Source organism: Nestor notabilis, unplaced genomic scaffold (genome assembly GCF_000696875.1).
Source record: "Nestor notabilis isolate BGI_N333 unplaced genomic scaffold, ASM69687v1 scaffold1630, whole genome shotgun sequence".
NCBI classification, from domain to species: Eukaryota; Metazoa; Chordata; class Aves; order Psittaciformes; family Psittacidae; genus Nestor; species Nestor notabilis.
Window position 1 is genome coordinate 37,698 of NW_009910520.1, and position 27,203 is coordinate 64,900.

Sequence of the window (27,203 nt, forward strand, 5' to 3'; positions counted from 1 at the left end):
ATCACTGATGTAGAATACAGATGCAAATTGCAAACTGGCTTCAAGGATCAAATAAAATGGTTATAGTAGCCTAATTTGCACAGATTTGGCACTGAGGTGTTCTGCAGAATGAAAGTTAATTCCAAATCCAGCATAACAACTGGAGTAAGGAAAGTTACCAAATAGAAGGGTGCAAAGTAAACTGGATTCTCACAAGACTTTGCTGTATTTTACATCTTTGTTAACGTGTTTCTTCTTGTCTTGCTTTGCCATTTCCAGGTCATCCACACTATATTTGCATTGCCTGCCAGCCAAGTGGAAGATAAGTGAAAAAATGTACTACTATTTATAGTCCTAATATGTGGACTCACTCCATAGTTTTTTATTGCTTCCATCTTCTGCAGTGCTTTAGTCTTGTTTATGTGAAGTCTCAACTTACCAATAGATTCCTGCTCTCCAAATTATTTTTAAGCATTCCTGAAGTGGCATTTTTGCAACAGAACATGCATTTTTCAGTAGGAGAGAATTTGTTCTCATTCAGCTCTCCACCTTCAGTGACTTGCTTATGGAGAACAGCACAGTAGCTGGTCAATATTTTATGAAAAGAGTAGACCTAAAGCCATTAGGAAATGAATTCTCATAAAATTGCAGAACAACCTCATTCTGTTTAAAAGCTAAGGGCTGTTTTCCTTCAGCATAAAAGTTTCCCATCATTGCAAGGGAACAGGAAGAGGTTTATACATACACGTACATATCAATTTTATTCCATATTTATTTTTTCCAATTGGATTAGTAGGTATAGTCATGTAACTTAATTTAGACAAAGCTCACATGATTAGGCTATGTTAAAAGTTTCATCTTCTAAGGATTAAAGTCTTAAGGGATGTTTAGAAACATCATAGGAATTTATAGGAAACCATTCAAAATCACAGAATAGAATCACAGAATGGTTGGGGTTGGAAGAGACCTTAAAGCTCCTCCAGCTCCAACCCCTGCCACGGGCAGGGACACCTTCCACTAGAGCAGGTTGCTCCAAGCCCCTGTGTCCAATCTGGCCTTGAACACTGCCAGGGATGGGGCAGCCACAGCTTCTCTGGGCACCCTGTGCCAGCACCTCAGCACCCTCATAAGAAAGAACTTCTTCCTAACATCTAATCTCAATCTCTCCTCTGGCAGGTTAAAGTCATTCCTCTTGTTCTGTCCTTATGTGTCCTTGTAAAAATCCCCTCTCCAGGTTTCCTGTAGCCCCTTTAGGCACTGGAGCTGCTCTAAGGTCTCCCTGGAGCCTTCTCTTCTCCAGGCTGAACAAGCCCAGCTCTCTCAGCCTGGCTCCATAGGGGAGATGCTCCAGCCCTTGGAGCATCTTCATGGCCTCCTCTGGACTCTCACTCACAGGTCTATGTCCTTCTAATATTGGGGGCCCCAAAGCTGAATGCAGGTCTGCAGGGAGGGTCTCATGAGATCAGAGTAGAGGGGGAGAATCACCTCCCTGCTCCTTTAGATGCAGCCCAGCATATGTTTGTCTTCCTGTGAGTGCACACTGAAGCCAGTTCATGTTGAGCTTCATATTGGCCAACACCCCCAAGTCATTCTCCTCAGGGCTGCTCTCAGTCCAGTCTATGACCAGCCTATGTTTGTGCTTGGGATTGCCCCAATCCAGGTGCAGGACATTGTACTTGGCCTTGTTGAACTTCATGAGGTTGGCACTGGCCCATCTCTCGAGCCTCTCACGGTCTCTCTGGATGGCATCCCTTTCCTCCAGTGTGCTGACTGCACCACGCAGCTTGGTGTTGTCAATACAACTCACTTGAGTGGCTAAACACACCCTTCTGCCAAACTGAGCAGAATAACAAATTTAAGTTGGCTTTTTGCCCACAGGGACTTCTGTGCTGGGAAAACCTCTTGTTCCTTGTCCTTAAATACTTGTGAAACTTGTTTTTCTTACTTCCCCCCGCATCGTGCTCTAAAAGGAGAGAGCGGTTACACGCATTTGTGGGGAGAATGTCGTCTATTTCACATGACACATACCAGGTTGGTACCATCATACACTTTCGGATGGTAATAACAACTGTCTGAGTTGCATAAAATTTTGCAGCCAGAGGTACTTAAACTACCTGAACAGGGATTTCTTAGAATGATGTCTGGTCTGAGAGCAGTTTTGTGTCTGCACATCTCAAAGACAACAGAAAGATTAGTGTAAGTATTTGAGTGTTTTCGGACCAAATCCATTTTGGCCACAGTGGGGAAGTAGTAAAACCAGTGTAATTCGAGGGCAATCTGTGTGAAACTGCAGACTAAATTACTTTTAGACCCACAGAAAGCAGAAACACGTCATAGAAAATACAGAAGCTTGACATTAATGCTGTCGTATGGGGCTTGCAGTGTAAGAGCTTTTCTGTGTGCAGACTCCTCAAAGAGAAAGCAGAAAGACCTGGAGGTGTAAAATCAGTGCTAAAACAGATTAAAATCTCCTTGCATCTGGATTTAAGCATCTGCTTAGGAATTTAATATGCTCTAACTTATGCACATTTGCTTTATGCTTTTTGTTTCTCCCTTTAACTAATATAAGTGCTTCCATGGGGAGGAAGTCTTAGACATAGGCTACTCAGCTGGCTGCTACTCTTTATAGGAAGCTGAATTTAGTTTGATTATCCAGACAATAGGGAGGACAATGAGGCAAATAAAAATTCTTCTGATCAAAATCCCACCATGTGTAAAATTCTAATCTAAATCTATACATCTAAGTGAAGAAAAATCTAGTGCAAATCTAATTCTGTTGGTCATTCTAGTATAAAACAGTAATTTTTTTATGATAGAAGAGCAATTCACATATGTAATCATAGCGCACAGATAACACCACAGGATGCCTGAGACATTGGTGCATGACTGGTATTTATGTCCCCTCACTTTGGAGACCCTGCCAGCATAATAATTGTGCCCTGCTCTCACCTTAGACATAGGTTGGATAAATCTTTTTGGTGGATGTGGAGCCAAGAGAAATTTGGCCTGCAATATCCATTCATTAATATTATACAATAACAACTATTTGGTGACCGTTAAACCACTACTGAAGTGGTTTGCAGCCTCTTGTTGCCAAAATCCTACTGTTCCCAACTTCAATATGACACAACATCACACCACCTTTATAGCATTATATCTGGTTACTACGCAACTGGCTACTCAGTCCCACAGTTGAGAACTGTAATCAGACAATAAGTACACATTAACAAATGAATAAATGTAGAAAGGGTTGCAATGATATTTTAGCACTTTGGGATACTGAGCATTTAGGTTTCGTTAACCCCCACTGAGTTCACTGCCTCACCAGTTCATGAGATTTGGTCCTTGCACAGATCAATGGAGAAACACAGGGCCACTCTCATTTCTTTATGCTGCCTCTTTCAGCAACCCTCCTCTTGCAGTGCTGCTCTCCAAAACTCCCTCTTTAAGCCTGACTTTACAATTTAACCATCAACAAGTCTGTAGGTTAGCAGCAGCACTGAAATCTAATGATAAATACCTTTCAAGCTCTATTGAATCACTAAGAGAGAAAGTCTGGCAATAATGAGTGGCAGCTCCCAATTATAAACTATGATTTCTTCTGGTATATCATATATATCATAGAAAAATAGGATGGACTCTTATCATTCAAAATTTCTCTTAGCTAAAATGTCACTGTGGGAAGGGCTCTCCTGTAAATAGATGTAAAAAACCATGTGAAACCAGATACTTGGAAAACAATTACCATTACATAGCACATTAAAGAAGTAATATAATGTACCTGTTATGGCTTTGTGTGTATATACATATAGTTGTACAAATATATATACACACACCCCCCAAAATAAAATTGAAGCATTTATTGTTTTTCAGAGCTATTTCAGTTATGGAAAAATGCAGGAAATGCATAGTGGCTGTTGCTGGACAGGAGATAAGGTAGTAAAACAGATAGCTGAAAGACTCACCCTGGCACTAATAATCCCTGGATATGTATAGCTTCTCCCTGACCCAAAGTGAAAAAATATTACAGTCCCACAGGATTGTATTCCTGCATATATACCTAGGCAGAAGAAGGAGCCCGGGCACAACACTAAACCCAAACCCCAACAAACCATCTCCCCAACATCACTCCCACCCTCCCCAAATCTTAAAGGAAAGGAAGAAAAATGAATGGGGGATTGAAAAGTATAAGACAAGTATGAAATACCTTCAACCTACGATGCCATAAGAAGTTGGGCTTGCTGGACAAGCCACAGCCCAACAAACAGCTACAGGCAATCTTTTCCTCCTGTTTCATCACAAGGCATATTTTACAGCTAGATATTTCATACACTGTATTACATATAATGCAGTGCCTATAGAAATAATGCCATATAAACTGTAAGAGAAATAGCATCCTGGAGAAAACAGCTTAACCAAAGATTTCTATGCCATAATTGCCTGCATTTGGTCAAATGAATCACAGGGCTACTCTGTTTTATATCAAGCCTGTCACAGTCACTAACCCACACCTGCAGAGGAAATTACTCTGAATTCGATCATTCTGGCAATATGAAGAGCTTTATTCTCTGTAGCTCAGCCCTGTACGCATTGATTGCTCATCCTCCCCTTGGGTGGTGTACATGACCACAGAAGGTGCTGGCAAGAGCACATCAGTCTCACTGGCTCTGAGGGATCATCCAAAATCCACAGGAAGGAAATAACACTCACCCTTCAGTGCATTGGGAAAAATAACCTTGTACAACTGAAGCCTCTTATGAAACAATAGCAACCTCCTCACCGCCCCCCAGCTCAGGTGTATCACGTCATTACATTAATGCAGACAGAAAATCAGATGCCATTGATTTTTCCAGACCTCTCAGATTCACTAGGGAAGAATCAGGATGACAAGTGCAGGGGATGGTAACTATACCTGCAGCTTCTCAAATTCAGGACTCTCATTTTTAGATGCTAGCCAACCTATTCTCATCTTGCCTCTTCTCCCTTCTCCCTCTTTCCTCCCAGTGTTTCCTAAGCTGCATCTTTTTCCTAGGCTGTACTGCATGTCTGACCTTGACTAGAGAGGCTCTATCTTTTGTCCTTGAAAACATCACTGTGCAAGTAACCCAACAAGCTTAAGACACTTACATCTTCTCTACCTTACAGAAGATACGACTCAACATATTAATCAGTTGCTTTGCTTTGCCCTTTTCCCCCTATAGTTTTATTATGTATGACATCTTTTTGTATCTTTTCATAGTATGCGCTACACTGAGTGAGCTTTGTGCACATACTTCCCTCGGTAGTAACTGAATAGAATTCTCTCTTTTCCCATGTGTGATCCAATCATGTCATTACAACAGTATTTAGTGTAGCAATTAACAGCAGGCAAGCATTCCTTTTACAATATCTAGAGAATAAATCTGCTTAATGGGCACATTTTTCCCCATCTTAAAAGTTACATTGTAGTTTTTATTTCTACCTACTATAAAACTCCAAAGTGAAATTCCTGGTGTGGTTGCTACTCAAACCTGGTCATGATTACAGAAAATAAAGTCCTTGCAGGGCTCATGTCAACAAGGTATTTGATGGTCTTTCAGTTTACATTTACATGATGTAAAATGAGGAGTACCATAAGCTCTGTTAGCACCTGAGCCAACCTTCTTGAGCAGCAGGTGCACCACAGAGCATCAAACAACCCATTTCCCCAGTATAAAAAATGGGCACAATCATTTTTATATTAATGCTAAAGCTAAAATAGCTAGAGATAGAAGGTTTATATGCAGTATGGGAGCATTGCTGCAAAAGAGAAATGTAATGTGGTTTGACAGATTTCATTTTCCTCCTACCCTTTCAGTTCTTGACCTTTCTGTAGCCACTATCCACAGAGGCAGAAAGTAATACTGATTTGTGTGGTAGTTCTGATACTATCTGAGACCTGTGGCCAATTTTACAAAAGCATCTAGACAGGGTAAACAATACAAACAGTTAGAGAGATTCAGATGTCTGTTCTCTCTCTGTCAGTCAGCATGAATCTGTCACAGCTAAACAAAGATTCAGATTTAGCTTGGAGAGTGGATGAAAGTTCCTTCATTGATATTAGATGAAAAAACTACCGTGATATTGATTATCCATCAGTTTCCAGGCAGACGGAGATTAAATTAACAGATTCTGAAGCCAAAGAGGACCATTATGTAATTCAGTGTCATTTTTTTTACATCACACAGGCTGAGAAGAAAGACATACACTCTTGATTTGAAAATACCAAGACATTCATTACATCCCTCAGCAGTTTGATGCAATGGTTAATCAGCCTGATATTAAAACGTGTGCTCTACTTCAAATTCAGAGCTAATTTCCAGACTTGGGTTCTGGTTATTCCTTTTTCTGCCAAAGCTCTTTAGTAGCTGGTGCTCTCTCTCCCTCTCCCCCTTTCTTTTGAAATAATAACTGTGGGATTTTCCTTAACTTTCCCCATTTTTTCCATAGATTATGTACCCCGTCTTTGGAATAAAATGAAATCATGGCCAAGAAGGTAGGAAGGAGGAGGCAGCACTCACCTCCTCTTGCTGGGTATAACTCCCATCTCCTCGCTGTCTCCCTCCAGAGTGACCCTTCTCGCCTGCCACCATTCATCGTCTGAGGCGTTGATGACATGAAGGATGTCTCCATACTTAAAGCTGAGTCCTTGGCTTGGGAGGCCACTGTCTTTGCTCTTGTCATAGTCAAACATGGCTCTGTGAAAGGAAACAAAGATATGAAGACAGGTGATTATATCAGCCTTGGGAACATTTAATTCTGAACAATTGTTATATTTTATGACAAGGAGCAAGCTAACCCTTGCTCCTTTCCAAAGGGAAAGACCTTGCTTGGAGGAAAACCTCTCACTGTGAAGGTAATCTTTATGGAATCCTGTTCTTTTCTAAGAGAAGCTGAACCATAAAGTATGTTATTTACTGTTTCACTTTATGAAGAACAATTGCCATATCAGAGTATCTAGTAAATAAACCTGGAATTGAGAAGTCCCTCTTGTCACCTTGCCAACAGCACTTTGTGGCTGTTGAGCTTGTCCTTTTCTCGCACCCCACTGTGCTCAGAGGAGTGTCTGGCAAACAGGGATGCTTTAGAAGGACTAAACACAAGGGACCAAAACCGTGCTCAGGGTAATGCATTTCTTCAGGTGAATGGATGCACCTATATGAGCATCTAGTTCAGACCAGAAGTGAGCTTTCAAAGGGAATCTCTTGATTATTCCCACTCTGGTGCTTTGGTTCACGTCCTGGAGCTGTGTTGTTAGGTTGAGCACATTGGATTCCTGAAATCTGAAACTAAACTGAAAGATGCCCTGACCAAAGTAGTGCTAGTCTGACACAAACCCCTCCAAATGGACTTGGGGTGCACACAGCACCATTCTGTCACTGTCCCTCTGTGCTGCAGCTGCTCAAGCAGCTCTTCCCTTTGATGCTGAAGATGTTTTCCAGCAGTTTGAAATGGACTTCTACCTTGGGTATGCCTATACAAAACCCCCCATGTATAGGGCATGTATATTAATATAAAACGCATATATAAGTCTAGGGACTCCATAGGCACAAATTGAGGGCTAGCTTTAAGTCACCTGGCTATCAAACTATGGCTATGCATATTTTAGCATGAACTTACTGCCAAAGTATTCAACCCCAGTCCTGGGAAGGATCTTCAGCCTGTCCCGAGCTCTGTATTACCAAGTGCAGTGATACTAATTTTCAGCCTCATCCAGTCCTATGCCCGGCACCTACACCAGCAGTCATTAGGGTAGACACACTCCAGTTTGTCAAAGGGAGACCCTGCATGTGAATCCCAACAAGGCAGTACAGGTTGCTCATTGGTGTTACGTAGCTAAAAATCCAGATCTTGGTTTCTTACAGGAAAAAATGTATGGGAATATTTTTCCCAAGTAAAACACTGTTTAAAGGTGATGCCTGTCAAGAACTGATGTTTATTTCCTATAAGAAAAATAATATGATTATAATCCTGACTACAGAACAGTTAGATCAGTGAAGCCCCAAGAGGTGTATAATAATTCCTGCTCTTTTATTGTCAGAAATAAAGTCCTGGCAATTTCTTCTCTGATAAACACTTCTCTGAGAAGGATTTGATATAATTAATTGTTGTGCATTTTAGTGCGATTGCAGGGAATGATTATAGCAGCTTTATGGGTAAATTTAAACCACTCAAGGTTACCTCTCAAAATGAGGAGAACTTAACAAACCCCAGAGTTGTAACTATACAACCAAAACAATTTCAAAGCTCTTGTAAGCACTCATCCTGCATGAAAGGTTTGATTTAGGAGGAGGAAGAAGAATGCTATGTGGAATATGTCTTCTCTTAAAGAGTTTACAGTCATGTACTACTGTATTCAGAAAAGCCCAGACAATTCCCTTCTGTGAGGATGAAGACTGCTGAATTTTACATAATCCACGAGATCTGATATGCTTGTGCCTTTCTTGGTAAATGTACTTGGACTGCATGTAACCTTTGAAAAAATTAATGGTTTAGCATTAATCCTTTAAAAACTTGGCTATATCTTAGTAAGTTTCATTTGTTAAGGATTCTTATCAGTAGCAATTCAGGCGCTGCCTTCTCAAATAAGGCATTCTGTGAGGACATATGATGAAGCAGCATACAAATCCAGAAACAGCTAAGAATCATCAGTCACCTCTTCTTTACCAATTAATGACACCTGATCTCTGGAGACATGGCAGTGCACACACAAACAGGCATCCAACATATCATCCTGCTGGTATTGTCCTTATCTGCACGCAGTGGTCTTAGTTTTCACTGTATGGACAACTATTGCCTTAAACCACCACTGAATACTGAAAAACACTGAATTATGTTCCTTGCCATGGAAGCCTACCAACATCTCAAAATTTCTTAAAACAAATGACAATATCTTCTGTTGAAGAGAATATGCAAGACTCTCACATCCCAGATGTAAAACAGATGCCAAACTGGAAATGCTCCATATTTGACCAGTTTTAAGATGAAGGAGGTGTTTCAAAAGCTAAGTAGTAGGAAGAAAAGGCAGTGTTCTTTGTCCTTGAACAGACATTTGTACCTCAGAGCCCACGCATTAACTTAAAATCACTGACTGCTATCATGCTAGCTGATGTTAACGATGAATGCAGATGGCAGTGTTTGCCACTGACTTATTCTGATTGGAGTAATCATGTGCAATGCTAATTAAAATGAGATTATAGATCTCAGACAGGTAAAATCTTGAGCACAATTTTCATTGAGTGAAAGATTTTGTGGCTGCAAGCTCTACAGATGGTGATTACTCCATTAGTAAATGAAAATGAAATAAGAGCTGACTTCAGTGCTCTTTCCTAAATGTTTCAAATTAAGAGCCAGGTTTAAGTTGATAACATAGCATTATTTAAGCTTACAGCTTTGATAACATTGCTGGCTCTGTAAAACATACTTTCGCAAGCTGGCAGTTGGCCCAGGTATAAAACAAATGGAGACCTTCACTCCAGGCACCACTGAATGCATGTCGAAGTTAACATGACTCCATCGGGCAATAGAGAGACCGAGGCATGATCATCCTCACCTCCTCCTCACAGTGCTCAGGCTCTAAGTATAAATTTGATATCTACATGTCCAATTGCAAGCTCTATTTAAGAGGCAGACATGTCATTTCTAATTTTCTACGTGATGAACAGCACACAGCTCTGTTTGCGCTCAGTCTTGAAGACGTATATAAAAATAACACATCTGCATCTGCTGAGTGTCAACTGCAGTGACAGCAAATGAACATAGCCAAACCTCTCATCTGGCAAAGGAACTAGGCAGGGCATGTTTTGCTTCGCTCTTCCCTGGTTTTGGGCAACGACAGCCCAGTTTTACAGGATACCACACAGCATCCTGCAAGCAGGGTAACTTTCATAACAGAGGCAAGTTCAGCTCTCAGCAAAGTCTATTTGGTCTATGCTAACTACTTGAATCAGATAACGTACTAAGGCATGTTAGTTACCTTAGGTTCTGCCATGCCATGGGGATTATTAGAGAGAAGGTTAAAATGTCATTGCATCTTTGCAAAATATTATGTGTTCAGGAGAGAATATAAACAGCCCAGTCCAGCAAGACACCCACCCTCACACTCTGTGTGCACCCATCACCCCTCTCTGAGAGATGAGCACCATATTTTCCTTTCAGTTAGAGAAAGACCAGCACGATCAGGACCTGCCTGCTGTAACTCTGCAGACAAGCGCTCTTCCCAAATGATACGTCCAAAAAATCCCAGCAAAGAAGTGTTTCCAATTCCACAAACCAGCCAAAGGATTTAGTCCATGAAGACATGCCACAGTGCCTCTCTCTGTGAAGAGTTAGAGGTGTCTCCACAGAACACAAACACACAAAGTGCAGATACTGGAGATACAGATGCAGATACTGAGCAGATACTGCTCTGCAGAGCTAAAGAGCTTTCTGAACTTGCCAACATGACTATATGTTTTCATATGGGTGAGTCTGGTTATTCATAGGTTGCTTGGGCAGTTCTTCAAGTCACTGAGCCCTGACTCATTTTTAGTGCCTTTTAGTGCAATTTTCAAGAATAATAACCTCAATAATCTTACAGCTTTCTAATGCCAAATATCTGACAGGCCTGGATACTAACAGCTTCTCTACAACTGATAAAAGCACATCTTAAAGAGCATTTCTCTTCTTTCAGGTGTTTTATATCCTGTTAGCTGTTTGCATCTACTGTCCAGCCTTTTTTTGATCCTATAGGACAGAACCAAGTGCCCTATAAGACCTTCTCCATGGCAGGAAGGGCTCTTTTTTCCAGCCAGCTGATTAAGACTATTTTTGAACTGGGACAGTCAATTTTTGACAACAAAGAGAATCAGTTTAAATTATTTAACTTCCATTTTAGAGCCGTCACCAATGTTGCGATGACACCAACACTGGAAAAATTCCCGTTTAGTACCATCTAGACAGTGCATTTCACAAGCAGCACTCTGGGTTACACAGGATAGATAATACATTTGGAGGTTACAGATGTAGTAAGCCCAGTGTGTACTGTGAGATAAAACTCTGAAATAGGGGACAGAGCTTGCGACAAGCTGGTTAAACAGATGTGGTGAAATCATGGTTTGGCCTTCTTAGTTCCCTAATTAAAACCCGGCAATAGGAGTGGGGGTGATTATCAAAGGCAGAAAGTATATGCACCAAATTTCCATTAACACCTTTAAATTTTTTTCCCCTCAATTCTCAGGTTTTGCATGAGTTTGGGGAAAACTCTTTAACATCTGTACAGCATTTTGAAAGTGAAAAGTGCTGTTCAAATGCTAAGCATTGCTGCTGCCTCTTTTGCTTGTAGAGAATTAAGAAATATGGCTCTGAGAAGTGATGCAGGAGATGTAAACATTTAGAACAAGCTGGATATCAGAAATATATAAGCCTAAGTGAGTCTTGCTAGCCTGATATTATTCCAGACTTCATAACTGATCATTACACTAAGATAATCCCAGCAGTAATTTGGACAGAACTTAACAGGTTTTATTTTTGGCTTAGGTGCTTCTTAATCATTTTCAGGAGCCCACATCAGCGTAAAACATGAGACTAGCACTTCACAACAATATCAAACTTCATTGCTCAAGAATTATTTGCAATGAAAACACTGCCATTGCCAAGCTGTAATATATTGCCAAACATGCTGTGAGGTATCTACACGTCAGTGAAGACCAGTAGAATTGGGGCATTATTTTTCCTTCCACTTAGCATAAATACTTCAGCAGTTGAGACATGTCCAAAAGCTAAGTTGCATTGCACAATAAATGGCTATTTCTAATGACACCTATTCTTGCAGCTAGAGTAATAAATGTTTACCACGGGAGAAAATTTATTAGCTCTAACAAAATTGAAAATCAATTTATTGTGCAATCCCATATATTGCAGCCTATGGCACCCACCATGCCTATATTGTTACCAGCATTTTACAAATGAAGAAGGTACTGAAAGACTAAGTGATCTTGCTAAGTGTTAGGCAGAAAAAGGAATTTAACAGAGAAACTTAGCTTCCTCAGCTAATGCTGTAAACACTGTTTGTAAGTTGGTAGTCTTCATGATCTTCCTGACAAGGGATATTAATGCATTTTATAGCACAGCAATATATTTTGCTGAATGCTTCTGTATATTCAGTGCAAACCCCCAAAACCTTCAACCCCCGTAACACTGCACTATGGCCAGTAATCTCAATTTGATATGTTTCAGGTACTGTGTGGCAGCTTTATTTGCATCTTTGAAATGACTTTCCTCTTCTTCTGGCACAAATGGGAGTTTGCACATAAATTTACAGACCGCTCTTTGCTATTCACTTGATTATAAAACGACAACATTTAGCAAAAGACATCTTCAGCTTCTGTAAATAGTCCTAACTCTTCTGCAATCTGCCAGCATATCGGCATTCACACCACTTACAGATACTACTCTCTTCCCTAAAAATTTCCTTAGCAGCAATTCTCAGGCCTCAGGTCTTATAGCATCATCCTAAGGGACAGATACTTTATTCTCCTTCTCTCAACACCTATCCTACCCCCTGCACTAGAAATCCAGTGTGCAGAGGTTTAATCATCTGCCTGGTTTTAGATGCCAGCATCAGAGTCAGAATCAGACCCCAAGTTTCATAGCTGTCTTTTCTGCACTCTCTGTAATAGATGTATTTCCACCCACTTGCAGGCTCAGCTTGAAGAAAACATTAGAAGAAAATGAAAGAAACCCTAGTGTAATTCATTGCTATAGCTACAACAGAGAGCACAGCAACACTGTGAGAGAAGCAGCCATTGCAACACAATTAGATGCTACTAAAAGGGTTAAATTTTCACATAGTGGCATGCCAATAAAGTCTTCCAACTTCTGCTCCCAGCTTCATTTCCATCTGGAGAAGCTGAACAGGTAAATCCTATGCGTAGAGCGTAAGAAAAAGCTGCTCTTTCCTTGTGAGCAGTGGGAAGCTCTGAGGTGTTGCTTGCTATGACTGGAGGCTGCCAGAACAACCCTGTGCTAAGGGACAATTCTGTGGTACATTGTCACTTCCACTGAAAGATTTTGAAGAACAACTTTTATTAGGAGTATCCTACAACAATATGATTTCAACAAAATGTTTGGTTTAGTACATACAACTCGAAGTGATTCCTGCTTTTCCCCTCCCTTGCCTTGCCTTTCTTTGAATTTCTTTTTTTTTTCCTTCCTTCCTTCTTTTTTCCTTTTTTTTTTTTCTTTCTTCTTTTTTGTTACATCATTAAGATAACTTCTTAACTCTACATGAAGCTAATCCCCTCAGCCTTAGTTATTGCAGTTGGGCTGAGAGGGACAGTGTTAGCAGCACCTGTGTTATCAAATTCACTCATGCCAGGGCACTGCAACATGGACGTGATGTTCCCTTTGAAAGTTAGCACAGGTCTGGGACCATTCCCAGCATCAGTTTGGATGCACATCCCTTTTATGGTGGAGAGGAGGATATAAAAGAAGTGATACGGCTGTTGTGGCGATGCTTCCAGGCATGTGTAGTTTAGGGTGTTAGCATAGCTGGTAAAACTGATGGAGAACCTGAGGGAGCAGAGCTGCCCCTAAGGCACTTTTGCATCCAAGCTTTTTCCATTTTCTTTACTTCATTCAGCAATTTCTTCATTCAGTCCAAGTCATTCTTCATCATTTTGCTCCTAGTGGGAATTTGGCAGGGAGTTATGCCACGGCCTTCAATGAGAAAAGCATTTGAGGCAGCAGTATTAGTTCCGGAAACATTTCACAAGGAGGGGGAGATACTTTCTTTATGGTGTTTACACCAGGAAAGAGGACTGGCATTTGTCCTCAGGGAGTATTTTTCTCATTTTGCAGATCCAACCATGACTCTTAATGTCATCTCCTTTCAGCTGGTATTTATGTTGTTGATGGGCATTTTTGGGTCTTTAGCAAGTGCTCATGTTCTCTGCAGGAAATGAGTTCTTTTGTACTGAAAAATGGAAGTCGGTGTTTTCAGAAGTATCGATCAGTATGTTGCACTTTTGTGGTCTTGCTATGCAGCACCATACAATATCCTCTGTTAAAAGCAAAATCTCTCACAGCCCACAGTGAGGAAAGACTGACGGCTGTATTATTTCAGCTGTGGACATACTACATTACTCCAAGGTTTGCCTGGCTTTAAGCTCTTGCAACAGGAATTAAGAGGTGGCTTGAGATCACGAAGCTTTTTCACATCTTCTCTTGTGCCAGCACAAGGGGAATTCATTTCGGGGTGCACGCACTTTCTGTTTCTTTAGCATTTTACAGGGCATAAAAAGGCCACACAGAATTCCTCTTCTGCTTGCCAACATCTGAGAACAGTATCAACTGTAAGCATGAGCCTCAACCCTTTCCATAATTTACAGACTAGGAGAATCTGCCTGCTGGTTTCATCTCTTTTAAATATAGCAGCTTTTTAATACATCTACATTGTACTCAATGTATTTCAGATTTGCATATTTGAGCTTTGCTTTAAAACTGGGAGACTGCCTTAGGGCAGAAGACTGACTAGATTTAGCCTTATGTATTTTAACAGACTCTGGAGAAGATCTGCAGTAGCATCTCAATTCTGGAGTGCTTTTTCACTGAGTTTGTGTGTGAAATTTCACAATAAACCCCCAAAGTTACGAGTGAGTTTTGAATTTCACAACAAACTGTAAGACTCAGATCAGGTTTGTTCTAAGGCGGTCTTTTAATTTGACTTCTTCTTGGGTTTGTCTCTTTTTCTCCCATGCAGACCAAGTGAAGCTGCTGCTTGACTGCATCTCTGGTTTCTGTCTGAGGAATCTGTGCAGCTTCTCAGTACAGATTCCTGTGTTGTGACATTTAACATTCTCCATACCCAGAAAGGAAATTTGACTGGATGTCACATCAGGGATACTTTAAACAAATGGGTAATTCACCTGAAATTGCAACCTCTGGGTTGCATAGTTTGACGTAGGAGCCAAAAAGTAATTCAGTGATTCTGAGTTTTAAAGAAACAGTAACTTATTTGCTGTCTAAGAATATTCATTTAGGGATTTTTTCCTCCTCAAGGAAAATAAAAATAAAATGAAATTAAATAAAAATAAAATAAAATAAGTAAAAGGAAATATTTATTTCAAAGATAGTGAGACTTAACGTGAACATTGTGACTGTGTATGTAGCACAGCCTGGGGACACCCCTCTCCTCCCCTTCCCCAAATGTCTGTTACTTCTAATACAGAATAAACTATAAAAAAGCACTGAATTTATTATTTTTTTTAAGTAATTGGTCTACAATAGTTATAAATATTACTACAGATCTCAAGGTAGTTGTTATTTTGTAGGTAGTCTCAAATACCCTGTAGCTTGCAGTTGCTTTCTCTTAGAGCTAATCATGACCCATATGACTGACCAACTTTGAAAACTACATCATGGACAGGCTGCCCACAGAACTCATTCTGCTTCCACTGGGTTATAATGAAAAGGACTTTTTCAGCACACCAAAAAACCCTACTGATAACGGAATTATTACTATGAGACAGATATATGATGGCTTCTTTGTTTCTTTGGACAAGGATATTAGACATCTGGAGAACTAAACTAAGAGAAAGCTTTCCTATAGGAAAATGATCCACACTTATGATTTGTATCATTTCAATGTACTGTTGACAAAGAGTGGTAAGAGATGGACTGAACATAACGCCTCTATGAAAAACACTCCACCTGCCAAAATTCAGACAACTGTGGCAACAAAATGGAGTATTAATACTTCTATCTTTTTCTTTCCCCTCAGAAATCAACACGCAAGACTGGAGCATCGTCAGTGAGAATATTCTTTCTTACTTCTGTTGCAAGTGGTGTAAGAGGTGGGGAAGTCTACAGACTTTGCTAGAGTGGAAGTGCTCTTTTGTTCATATCATGATAAATCTGTTTGTACATTCTAACCTTTAGAAATAGTTTTTGAAAAGAAAATTGTTTTCTGCCTATTGAGAAAGTGTAGACAGGCAAAACTGGGAGAAAGTATTAACCAAGACAGAACATTGGCTGCTCTGTGGTTGATGAGTGAGAGCATTTTGGAAGAGTCAAGATACTTGTTTGCAACAGCTCTTTCTTAGTAATCATTTCTGCTTGGCCTTGAATGTTGTCCTTTGCCAATGAAAAGAGTCAGAAGTCAGATTTCCATTGTTGTTGTGTCAGCTGACAAGGTTCTGCTGCAATAATGAGGTGTCGCAAGCACGCAGGAACTACACCATGGAAAACCACCGAAAATTACTATGGAAATTAATTCTCCTGACTAATGTGGAGAAATGTAATAAATCCATAAGCTCTGCTGGATGCAACTGTTTGAGAAATCATAAACACCTTTTGTCTCTAGGCCAAAATTTGAGTAGCTCATTAAGAGTTTACTCAATCAGTGGGAGGTTGCTGAAAGTGAGTCCTTTGTGTTTTAGCACCGACTTCAACTGGAAGAAATGCAATTCATTTTTGAGTTTAACTTAGTGTTTTTTTAAAGAAGGGTGATTTTGCAAAAACTCCAAATGCTATCAAAGTCTAGAGCTGCACTTTTATTGTACAAAGGTCAAGTGACTCTACGTAACCTCTGGTTCATTAGGCCAAACATGAAATCTCTAAAGGCTTCAGATTTACAGGGTGGAACTCTACAGAAATCAATAGATATGGAACAGTGCCAATGGCTTGAGCTAAACTCAGCTGAAACCTTCTAAACTCTAATGGGAATAACAGAGAAAGTTTGCCTGGAAGAGCAGCAGCCATGAGATGTACTATTTGGCCAACCAGTTCCGCGGATTCCTTGAGCTAGTATGTGTCAACCCTTACCTATCATAAAGAGGTGTATCCCACTGAGATATATTCTATGATTGGGTTGAATGTTTTCCTAGTAGATGATGTTTTCTATAAACCTTCATGTTCTGGAGCCAAACCAGTACTTCAGAAGCTCAGTTTTCATTACTTTCCACGTCTCATGGAGAAAAGCTTGACAGTAAGATGCCAGAATATGCAAAAGCAGAAACAAACAAACAAAAAGGGCAAACAAAAATAATTGTCTTTGGTGTCACCTCAGTGACAAAAGTGTCAAAACACTGCGATTATTTCTTCTTGTTAACGGTAGATTTGGCGGTTTCACTATGTGTGTCGTGTCAGACCACATTAGAAACAGGCTTTGAAGAAAAAAGTGCTGATTAACCACTATTACCTAGATAACATTGGCAATGTGTATTTGCAGCCCATCATTCCTTACATCGAATTATCCACACCCTCCTTCACTGCGAGCCTTGGCTCTCGCATGCTCAAAAGCAGGATTAAGGGTCACATCAGAAGTTCCTAAGTCCCATTTTTAAAGATAAATTAAGCACATCTGAGCCTATGTTTTGTTGACTTTCAATGAAGATTAGACTTTGAATTGCTAAATCGCTTTGAAAATGTTACCCTATGCAGCTTTAAGATTGACAGAATTTGCCTTAAGCTGCTCCGAGGCTGACAAGACGAAGATCTGCTGCAGTAACACAAGTGCTTTATTCCATGCTCCTGGACTGTGCTAGGACTTGGGATAAGCCATTCTTTGTGCTACCCTGAACGAAGCTCAGAGTTTTGATGGTGGTGTTTGTAATGACACTCCCTCATTCTGTGTTTAATTCCTGATTTAAGCAAGGACACTAAGCAACAGAGCTGGGACCTTTCATTTAATCCCTTCATTTAAAATGAGTCTTGTGGCAACAAAAAGCCTAAAAATAAAACTTCCAGCAAAACCAGCTGTGTTCTTCTCCCTCCCATTGCCATGAGAAGTTTCTACCTATACTGGCTTAAGCTTTCCTTGATTTTAAGATATTCCTCTGTCCTGCAGAAAAAAAACATGAACCTCTACTAGCAATTAATTGTACACGGGAAATGTTTATCAAAAGCCACATTCTTAAGTTTAGGCAAAGTAATAATAACAGCCTCTTGAGTCAGGCTCTTAAAACTAATCTTCTTTAGCACTTGAGTAATCTGACCAATTTCAAGCAGAATACACATATTTAAAGTTAGAAATTGAGAGGGCTTTCTTCTCTCCATATATCAGGAGAAAAAAATCAGGGGCAGTGCAGAGATTATCAGAGGAATCTGAACTCCCTGGACAGTAGAGTACCTCTGTACCTATGGGAAAGGAAGAATTCAGAGAATTTACATTAAATAGGAAAAACAGGCTGATACAGGTAGTGTGAATTCTTCTCTAACTTCATGTCCCATTTCCCTACTTCTAAAATAAGAATACTCAAGGAGAGTATTCTGAAGTACTCAGAGAACACAGTAAGGTGGCCATATCAATGCCTGTGATAGGTAAATGAAACATAAAGGGTGAAATCTCTTTGATTTCAATAGAAGGAAGCATCTGTTGAAGCTACACATCTTCTCAGAAAAGCTGGCAGTGTAAATTACACTGTCATTTAGCATTTGCTTATACAAAAACTGTGCCATCAAAATGAATTGAGTCTCACAGAATAACAGAATAGAGACCCTCATTTACCACCTCCCAGGGAATTATGGAAAAACAAACAAGCAAGAAAGTGAACAAACAAATCTCTTTTGTCATCAAAAAGAGATGTTTTTCTTTCACCTCATGTGGACAAGATTGAAATATTCACAAATGAGTTTTTTTTGCCTGGACCAATTCTTAGTCTTTTTTAGTATTTCATAGCTTCATTTGCAAGCTGTAGGAACTCCATATATATTCCCTTCCCAACATGGAAACAGCAATGTAATTTAATGGGTGATTAGGGGCTGAGTAAGAATGCTCTCTTTGGAGAAGGCTGTGGCGTACAACAGTGAGAGGATCAGACCATATGTCCACTGTTGCTATATGTTTCCTAAACATCTGCTGTTAACCACTGTCACAGAGAGTACACTTGGCAAGATGGACCTTTCTTCTGAGTCAGGGTGGCTGTAAATCAAAATTGATGTCAGTTTTCTAGAGGAAAATAGATACAGAAGGTGGGAAACCAAAATTGCCTGCATGACTTGCGTTGGTGCCGGCAGGAGAAAGGACATGGAAAATTTTCAGTGTTTAAAAAAACAAATGAACCAATCCAGATGGAAAAGAAATCAAACACTTGGAATGTCTGCAGGTGACAAATTATGAAACCTTGCAGCTTAAGGAGAGTCAGATTGAACTCTTCAGGTTGCTGACAGTTTTCCCTGCGTGTAGGTGATGCCTCTCACAAGTCAGTTAGCGGGAGAGCAATTCCCAGCACCCAGGATCTTGCACAGGCATGGGCTCATGGACTGCCAGCTGTCTCAGGGAGCTGGGAAAACTCACAGGGGCCAGGAAGGAACTGTGGAGCTGTGGAGTTTCCATGTAAGTGTCAATCCCTGATCAAGGGCTGTCTTTGATGATTGGGATTACTTCAGCAACCTGAAAGCTGCTCTAACATAGGAAGTGCTGTGTTGCATTATACAGCAATAAAGAGTGTAAATAGGAGTTTCAGAACACCTTTTGACTACGTGCCTAAACTTTGTAGATTGACTGCAGCACTCCCAGATGTGTGATTGTCAAATCATTTTACTACACCAATATCTAAAGATTTCTCTTATGTTCAGCTCTACTGGTCCTACCTATGGCCTTATCGGATTAAACTTCTTTGGGTTGTTTAACACAACTTTTGGCTAGCACTGCAAATGACAGCTTTTTAATGGCTTTACTTCTGTCTCTATCTCATTAACACAGTATTTCCCATCAAACATCAACTAAGGGAATATCTGTTTCTCTAGCAACGTCCAAAATGTTTCCTTTGCATAGCTATGATTTATCACTGCAGTCCTGTCAGTAAGCTCTGTAAAGGTGAAACAAGTCAATGGAGTGAGTTAGTATTGCGATGAACAGCTTTCATTTTTTCTATATAAAAAGCAAGTCAGTACCAGATGCAGTGTAATGAAATAAATATAAATGAAAAAAGTAGACTGTACAAAATTCAATTTATCTTCAAAGGTTCCTTTGCCTTATGATCTCAAAATCTAAAGGTAAGAGCTCAAGCTTCTCTTCTTTTAAGTAACAGTACAGGCGCTATCTTCTTTACCATAAAGTCATTTATTAAACAAACTCTCCTTGCAGCACGTGAATGCCTCTGAGGGATAATTTCAAATATCTTCCCAATTCTCCCACATAGCAGGGCCACATCTGAAAATCTTTGTTACCTCCTGCAGCTGTAGCAATAATTTACTGCACTAATTTATCAATCCCTTTGCACTACTGGTCTTTAGTGAGGTGGGTTGAGATTTTTCATTTTCTCCATTTGCTTTTCAGAGTTACTATTAATGTTCCTCCCTTTACACAAAGCCAAGGGATCTCCTGCATGCAGCAGTGGAGATGTCTGTTTTCAGCAAACTTCCAGTATGAGTCCATGCCCAAGTTCACACTCACCCACTGTTCTGAGACCAGCAGGTGCTTGGGCAGGCATGGCTCTGCACTGCCATACCCTGCAGGGACACTGAGCAGAAGAGGATGTGCCCTCTCAAATCCCTTCACAACCAAGGTACAAAACAGGACAAAGAAAGGCTGCCATGGCCTTAAGACGTTATTCTCAGCACCTTTGACATACTCCTCTACCTCCTCAAATGCTTATTGGTAGCTCATGTATGACCAGCCTGAAGGAACTGGGGTATGTAGCTCCTGTTGGAGTAAAAGGCAGGCACCAGAATAAGGCTAGCAGCAAGAGGTCCTTTCTGGCTCTGGACCACAGAGACCAACAGAAGCCAGAGCTTCAGACATGTCTCTATTTTCTCAGCAATTCTGGTTAGCTACTGTAGGTATCCCAACACTCAATGTACTTCCAATCCTTGGCACCTAATTCATCTTCCTCCTTAAAGCTGATACCTTCTAGTCAGTGAGATCAGTTTTTGGGAGTTCTGTGCTCAAAGCTGGAGACAATTTTGAGGACCTGCAAACCTGAGTGTTTCAAAACTCAGCATCCTTTACCAAATGCCTGTCTCTGGGACCCTGCCTCTGTCTTTATAAAGCAAGGATGGATGGCATTTCCCTGTCACAAAGGAGAATAGTGAAGATAACTGCAGTAAGGATTGTGCAGCTTTCAGATACTAAATACCAATTACACAGGGCATTGGGGTGTAATAAGAAAGCTCAGGAATGAAAAGGCCAAAGCAATAAAGCTAAATGAATTATTTACAATCAGCTACAGGATGAACCCACAGAAGAGCCTTTCAGACCTGTCAAATCAATGGAACCATCTGCTCTTGATGTGCCAGTAGACAAAGTTTAATAGCAAATCAATAAAATGAATAGTAATAAATTACCAGGATGAGACGAATGACTGAAATGTGTGCAAGTGGAAAATACAAAGGCATTTCTTTAAAGGGAGACCACAGATTAATTAAATCTAACTTGAGTAACAGATAGATCTACTTAACCTTGTCAGAGGAACAGTAATCTCATGGACCAGGAAAAACACTTGGATTTCCAGAAAGCTTATGAAAGACTTCCTCACCAAAAGATCATAAAATATAAAAGATATGGTGGTCTAGGAATAAAGGATTAGTAAATGTTCAAAGGACAGGAAACAGGGGTTAACAAAGAAGGTTTTATTTTTGCAACAAAGGAATTCCCATAAGTCATCTAGAAAAGGTGGTGAAAAATAAGGCAATAATATTTACAGAAGACACTGAACTATCAGGGTAGCAAAGCCCCAAACTGACTGAGAAGACATGAAAAAGGATTTCAAAATGTCAAGTGACTGGATGGTAAAATTCTTGATGAAATTTGGTATCAGTAAATGCAAAGGGAGGCATGGGCAATATCAGTCCTTGGTAAATGTATATACTGATACACACTAGCTCAGCAATTACTCCCCAGGGAAGAAACACTTTTTCTATTTTCTGTTATATAACTATTCTTCTATTTCTCTACTTTTATAGGAAAACATGAATTCAGTGCACAGCAGTAGTGAAAAAGGCAAATCTGCACCTACAATTTAAGGAAATGAATGAAGAACCAAACAGAAATCATTGTTATTATACCATGAAACAAACACCCACACACATCTACTAGAGACAGTCCTGATCCCCGCATCCTGAAGAGGAAAAGGCAAGGAAGCAGCAGAGAGGCCAATAAGGGCAATTTGCTCACAGGGACAGATGACACAGAGTAAGTCTTCTCAGCTTTAAAAATGATCACCAAGGAAAGAGTGCAATAAAGATAATAAAATTACAAATTTCAGCAAAGAGGGAATAGGGGACACTCGCTCACTGTTCTCACAATACAAGAAATTGAGGGTATCATAATTTAACCAGTAACACATAATACACAATATGCAATTAACCAGTGCATGTTGTAGAGTCTGAAAATTTAAATGGGCCTAAAAAAACTCTTCCAAAGAAGAGAAAAATCCATCAAGGCTATTTTGATAGTATTGGAATGTCTGCTGTTAGAAACTAGTTGAGACAAAATAATGGATGGGAAGAACCTTTGGTCCAACGGAGTTTGGGGGCCATGTTCACCTTCACACGTTCACCCTACATCACTGGGGCTTTGATTTGATCTGTATAACTTGAAAACAGAGTCATTTGGCTTGTGACAACCTGCTTGAGAGAGTGCTTGCCATATTTGTGGAAACCAGCTAAGGAATTCAAGCTGAAACCCCATTTGGTCTTTTGGTTTTCTGCTACTCAGTAGTGTTGCATGATTAGTCCCTGCCCGTGGCAGAAGGGTTGGAACTAGATGATCTTTAACCATTCTGTGATTTTATAATTACACTGAATACAAGAATTGAAAATACATCACAGATTTAAGGGGACTGAAAAATCTTCCTGAAACACAGATTTTACTGATTCATTTTCATTAAAAACTACAATGTCATTTTTATTTGAGACAGAATTTTACTTGTACAAGACTTATTGTATATAATAATTTCAAAACCTACCTATGTATGTTTAGGTTTACAAGATTTTGGATGCATGTGCATCTTTCTAACCTAGTAGCATTAGGATTTTAAGCAAACTGCTGAATACATCCAATGTCCTCAATACAGCATCGTATTTCTCTCTGCAGCTAATCCAAGTATTCTTCATTTTTAAAGAAAACCTCCCACTACAAATCTAGGTCCTTTTGCCTCTGGGTAAAGATATGAGCAGAAGGGTAATTTCCCAGAAAGTGTTTCTCAACATTATTAGTAAAAATGTTTTCATTTCTAGGGAACATAAACTATTAAATTGGATGTTAAATAAATGCTGAAGCAGCAACATCTAAAGAAACCTGTTAAGGAATATTTTTGCATGGTTACACCTCGCAATAAACTAAATAAGAGAAATATCATTATAATGTTGATGCAAAAAATGCCTTGGAGAAAAAAGATGCTATGTATGCCCTACAGATATCTTTGTTCTTGTCTCCTGCTAAATGATTGACAGGATAAAAATGAAGTGATTAACTTCTAGCTGACAGAAAACAGTAAGATGGGTCTGTAATGACGGCACCCGCGAGTGGCATAGCGTCCTACTTATCTGCATTTTAAAGCAACAGCTGCTGGGTCTTTTGCAATGTCTGCGGAATTTTGAAGAGAAGCAAGATTAGAAACAACAGCACATCTTTGCCACAAACTGCCACGAAACTGACCCTTACAAGATAGAGGTTGAACAGAAAGTGTTGGGCATACATGAAATAATTGCACTGGGACTGGGGGAAGCAGCTCTTTTAACTCTCGACATCTATGTAAAAATACCCTGACATCTCTAAATCAACAGAACCCAGACGTATGGTTTCACTGTCTACCAAATTTCCTCTAGTCTGAGCCATTTGTCTTGAAGGTCTTTATTCAATCTGGACACTTCTACTACAAGAAGTTAATTCTAAAAGGATGCAGGTGCATTATTAGACTACATTTACACAGCCAGACCTATCTGCACCAGAGAGTGCTCAGTACTGCCCACTGGTTTGCAACCTTAGCATCCAAGGCTAATCCCCTCTAGCATATACAATCCACTCAGTTTAGCACTGGGCTCAGGGCTGCTTTAAGCCCATGTCACAACCTATGGCCCTGAGAAATAATTAGTTGATGAATGTGGTATTCTCCCTCTTCAAAGTGGCTGAAGCAATGCAAGCAGTATGTCGTAGCCTCACAGACCATGTTTCATAGCATGACACAAGAATTATGTTGTATGTCCAAAACAAGTAGCATGAGGGTATAACGGGATCTCTTAGAGTGAAAGCCTACAAGACTGTGTCATGCAAAGGCAACCAAACACGCTGATGTGTTATCCATGCTGCCCAAAGAAATCTCTTGAGTGAACTGTCCTAAGTATAACCAATTCACATTTGGTCTTGAAGGGAACTAGTTGGTTTGCTCCAAAAGGAAGCTGGGGCGTAAAGGAGCAGTACAGTGTGAGCAACCAAGGCCCTGGGTGCCAACTGGGCTGCTAGATTATCTGGATTACATAGTCATACCCAAAGAATTGTGCCACAGTAACTTATTCTTAGAAATAACGTCATTTTGTTGGTGAGATAAAGACTTATCTAACACATCCCATTGCAACAGCTGGAATTCCTATTTTGGAGCGAAATGAATTCATTAATGCGAATGAGACTCACAAATTAACTATGATATTTTCTTTGCTAATCATTGATATTGTCTTTAAAATGGCCTGCAAAGGGTTTCTTTGGGAGAAAATGGCAGCTCTGAGAGTCCTACAGCAGCACAAAATCCCATGCGACTTGTTTTAGATACAGCTATGACTGTGATTGTAATTGCCTTGGACTTTCTTGATGATCACTATTCAGAAGCTTCAGATGATCCTGAAAATCAGAACCATTTCTAACTTTACCTCTTTGGTAGTCACTTGAAGTAAGGTAAAAGGGTATTGAACACAGTCTTATGACAAAACTTTGTGGAGACTGATAGGCTACTCAAAGCTGAGAACAAGATTCAGACTGAGTATTTTTAATGCCCAAAATGGACTTAGATGGATTTGAAGCACCAAGGCTTTGCTGCAAAATATAGAGTTCCTACTCCTTTCAGTAGACCAAGTATTTTAGACTACATTTGCTATCACATATTTATGAACAGAATGTCTCTCTCTCTCTCATTTAAACATTTATGGAATTCACATTTAAAGCAGAGGAATACCCAGACTGCATTAAAACCCTATATGGGTCAATCTTATGCTTTGAATATGCCTAACAAATATATGCAGAAGTGAATGCAGAAAAAAATCACAATTATTATTCAAAAATAGGAATAATATTTACTATAAAATTTGATATAATATTCACATTTTTCTGGTAGCCTAGTGGTCAGAGACTTACCTGACTATGGCAAAGTCAAGATTTTGCCAAACCATTGACTGAGGAAGTGGGAGATACAAATGCAGTTCCTTCAGCAGACTGAATGGATTCAAAGCCAGAATTCCCTTGTCTTCATAAAGTGCCCTAATCCCCAGGCTGCCTTTTGTGCAAAGGACATTTTTTACCCCTTCCCTTGAAAAGGCAGTATGACCGATGGGTCAGGAAGGTTAAAGTTTGGGAGAAAGAAGTTGGCGGGGACCCGTCAACCGGAGGCTTGGGAATGCAGTGGCAAATGAGTTGTCCTGACTGTTGTCAGTGATTCCAGGTGGATTTGACTGAAACAGCAATAATGCAGGGAAAAGGCAGAGTGATTGAACCTAATCCACCGTTAAGGTGCTGCCATGCTCTGTAAGGCAGCTCCATTAAGGATGCATTTGGCCAAGCTCCCTGCTTAGCACAGCAAAACAGAATTCCCTACTCAACACTTCCATTTACTATACGCAGATTTTACGTAACTAAGTTAGGCACCTTGCATCACCCTCTATAGACCATGTTTTATGAGATGTTATGGTGCCAAAGCTGGGTTCCTGTAGCTCATAATATGGCCTGAAAGTTGTGTGCAGTTCTATCAGTCATACAGGTAATATTTCATTCAGTTATGCTCAGTGTCTCTGCATCCTCACCCGGCTGCCTGAGGACTGATTACTCCTACAAGCCTCCTTGGAAAATGCTTTTAGCAGTATCAGTTCCAAGTTTCTCCCCCCACTCCCTCACCGTCAATCAGCAATAATGTTTTTAATTGAGGCTGCTAAATCCTCTGCTTTGACCAAGAAGTCTGTTCTCCTTGAGTGACACTGAAAACTATTCAGTATGGAGTGTGGTGGTTCAAGGTTTGACCCACTTTGTATTGACTCGAGGAAGAACAAGATTGTGCCATGTTGCTGAGTGGCAACATCAATTCCTTAAACACTGTGCAGTGAGATCAATGAAAATAAATCAATACATCACTTTAAAAATGGTGTCATGGAAAGAAGTCTCATAGGCTTTCAGTTAAGAGATAAAAGAGGCAAAGAACAGTATTTGCTGCAAGCACAGTAAACCAAATACTGGGAAAGTCCTATAAAAAATACATTAACCTCCTTCACAGACTGTCACCAAATGGGATTATTTCAAAGCTCGCTCTGCTCCCTGTCATTAAGAGGAGCAGCTCATCCCTCAGTTTTCCTAAACAAAACTTAGAGGTTTACCAAATAAAATGAGATTATCTTCTGCCTACATAGCATAAGGAAAAGGATGAGAATAGGATTTAAAATAAGGTAGGAGTGATATGACAGCAATGAAAAGATTTATGATATTGCAGAGGTCTGAGAGAGCCTGAAAAAGCAGAACATCAAAACATGGGGACTGCCATACTACCATGCCTTGCTACCATTTCCAGTTACCATGAATCTGAAAGGAATGCTGTTGAAACAGCATTATTTGTATGGTTGTATTAGGCGAAGAAATACGTTTCCTGGTAGTTTAAATTTTTCCGTTTCCCTCATCCACTTAATTAATTATGGGGGGTGATTTGTTTGAGAAGCAGAAGGCATTCCTGATGGTTTAATTATGGTTTAACTGATGTCTTGTGGAATTTGAGAAAATGACCGGTTTATTCAATGGACGAGAATTTATTGTGATGTTTTTGTCATAGCAAAGTGAATTACGATTTTATTCAACTGAACAGAATTCTTAGAACATTAAAATACATGATTGATAAAGGTGTATTTTTACAATTACCATTTTATTTGCATATTAATGCAAGGAGCTGCATGGAATAATCTTTTTGAGGAGCGCAATCCCGTTCTTTCTGAAACCCAGCAAGGACTGAATCTAAATTAAGCTTGAAAAATTCATTTGAAATACACAACTGGACTGCAAGAGTGGAAATGAATATCAAGGGATGGACTATAATTTCAGA

The 27,203-nt window shown here is 39.9% G+C and overlaps 1 protein-coding gene across 1 annotated transcript in view; it reads right to left on the reverse strand.

The window, feature by feature from the left end:
* Positions 1 to 27,203, reverse strand: part of LOC104402488 (disks large homolog 2) — a gene marked incomplete at both ends in the record, with an annotated part of 363,023 nt that overhangs the window by 34,977 nt on the left and 300,843 nt on the right. Inside the window, one exon of the mRNA XM_010010378.1 lies at positions 6,519 to 6,695. Coding sequence (XP_010008680.1) covers positions 6,519 to 6,695 — 177 coding nt within the window. The remainder of the gene's footprint in view (positions 1 to 6,518; positions 6,696 to 27,203) is intronic.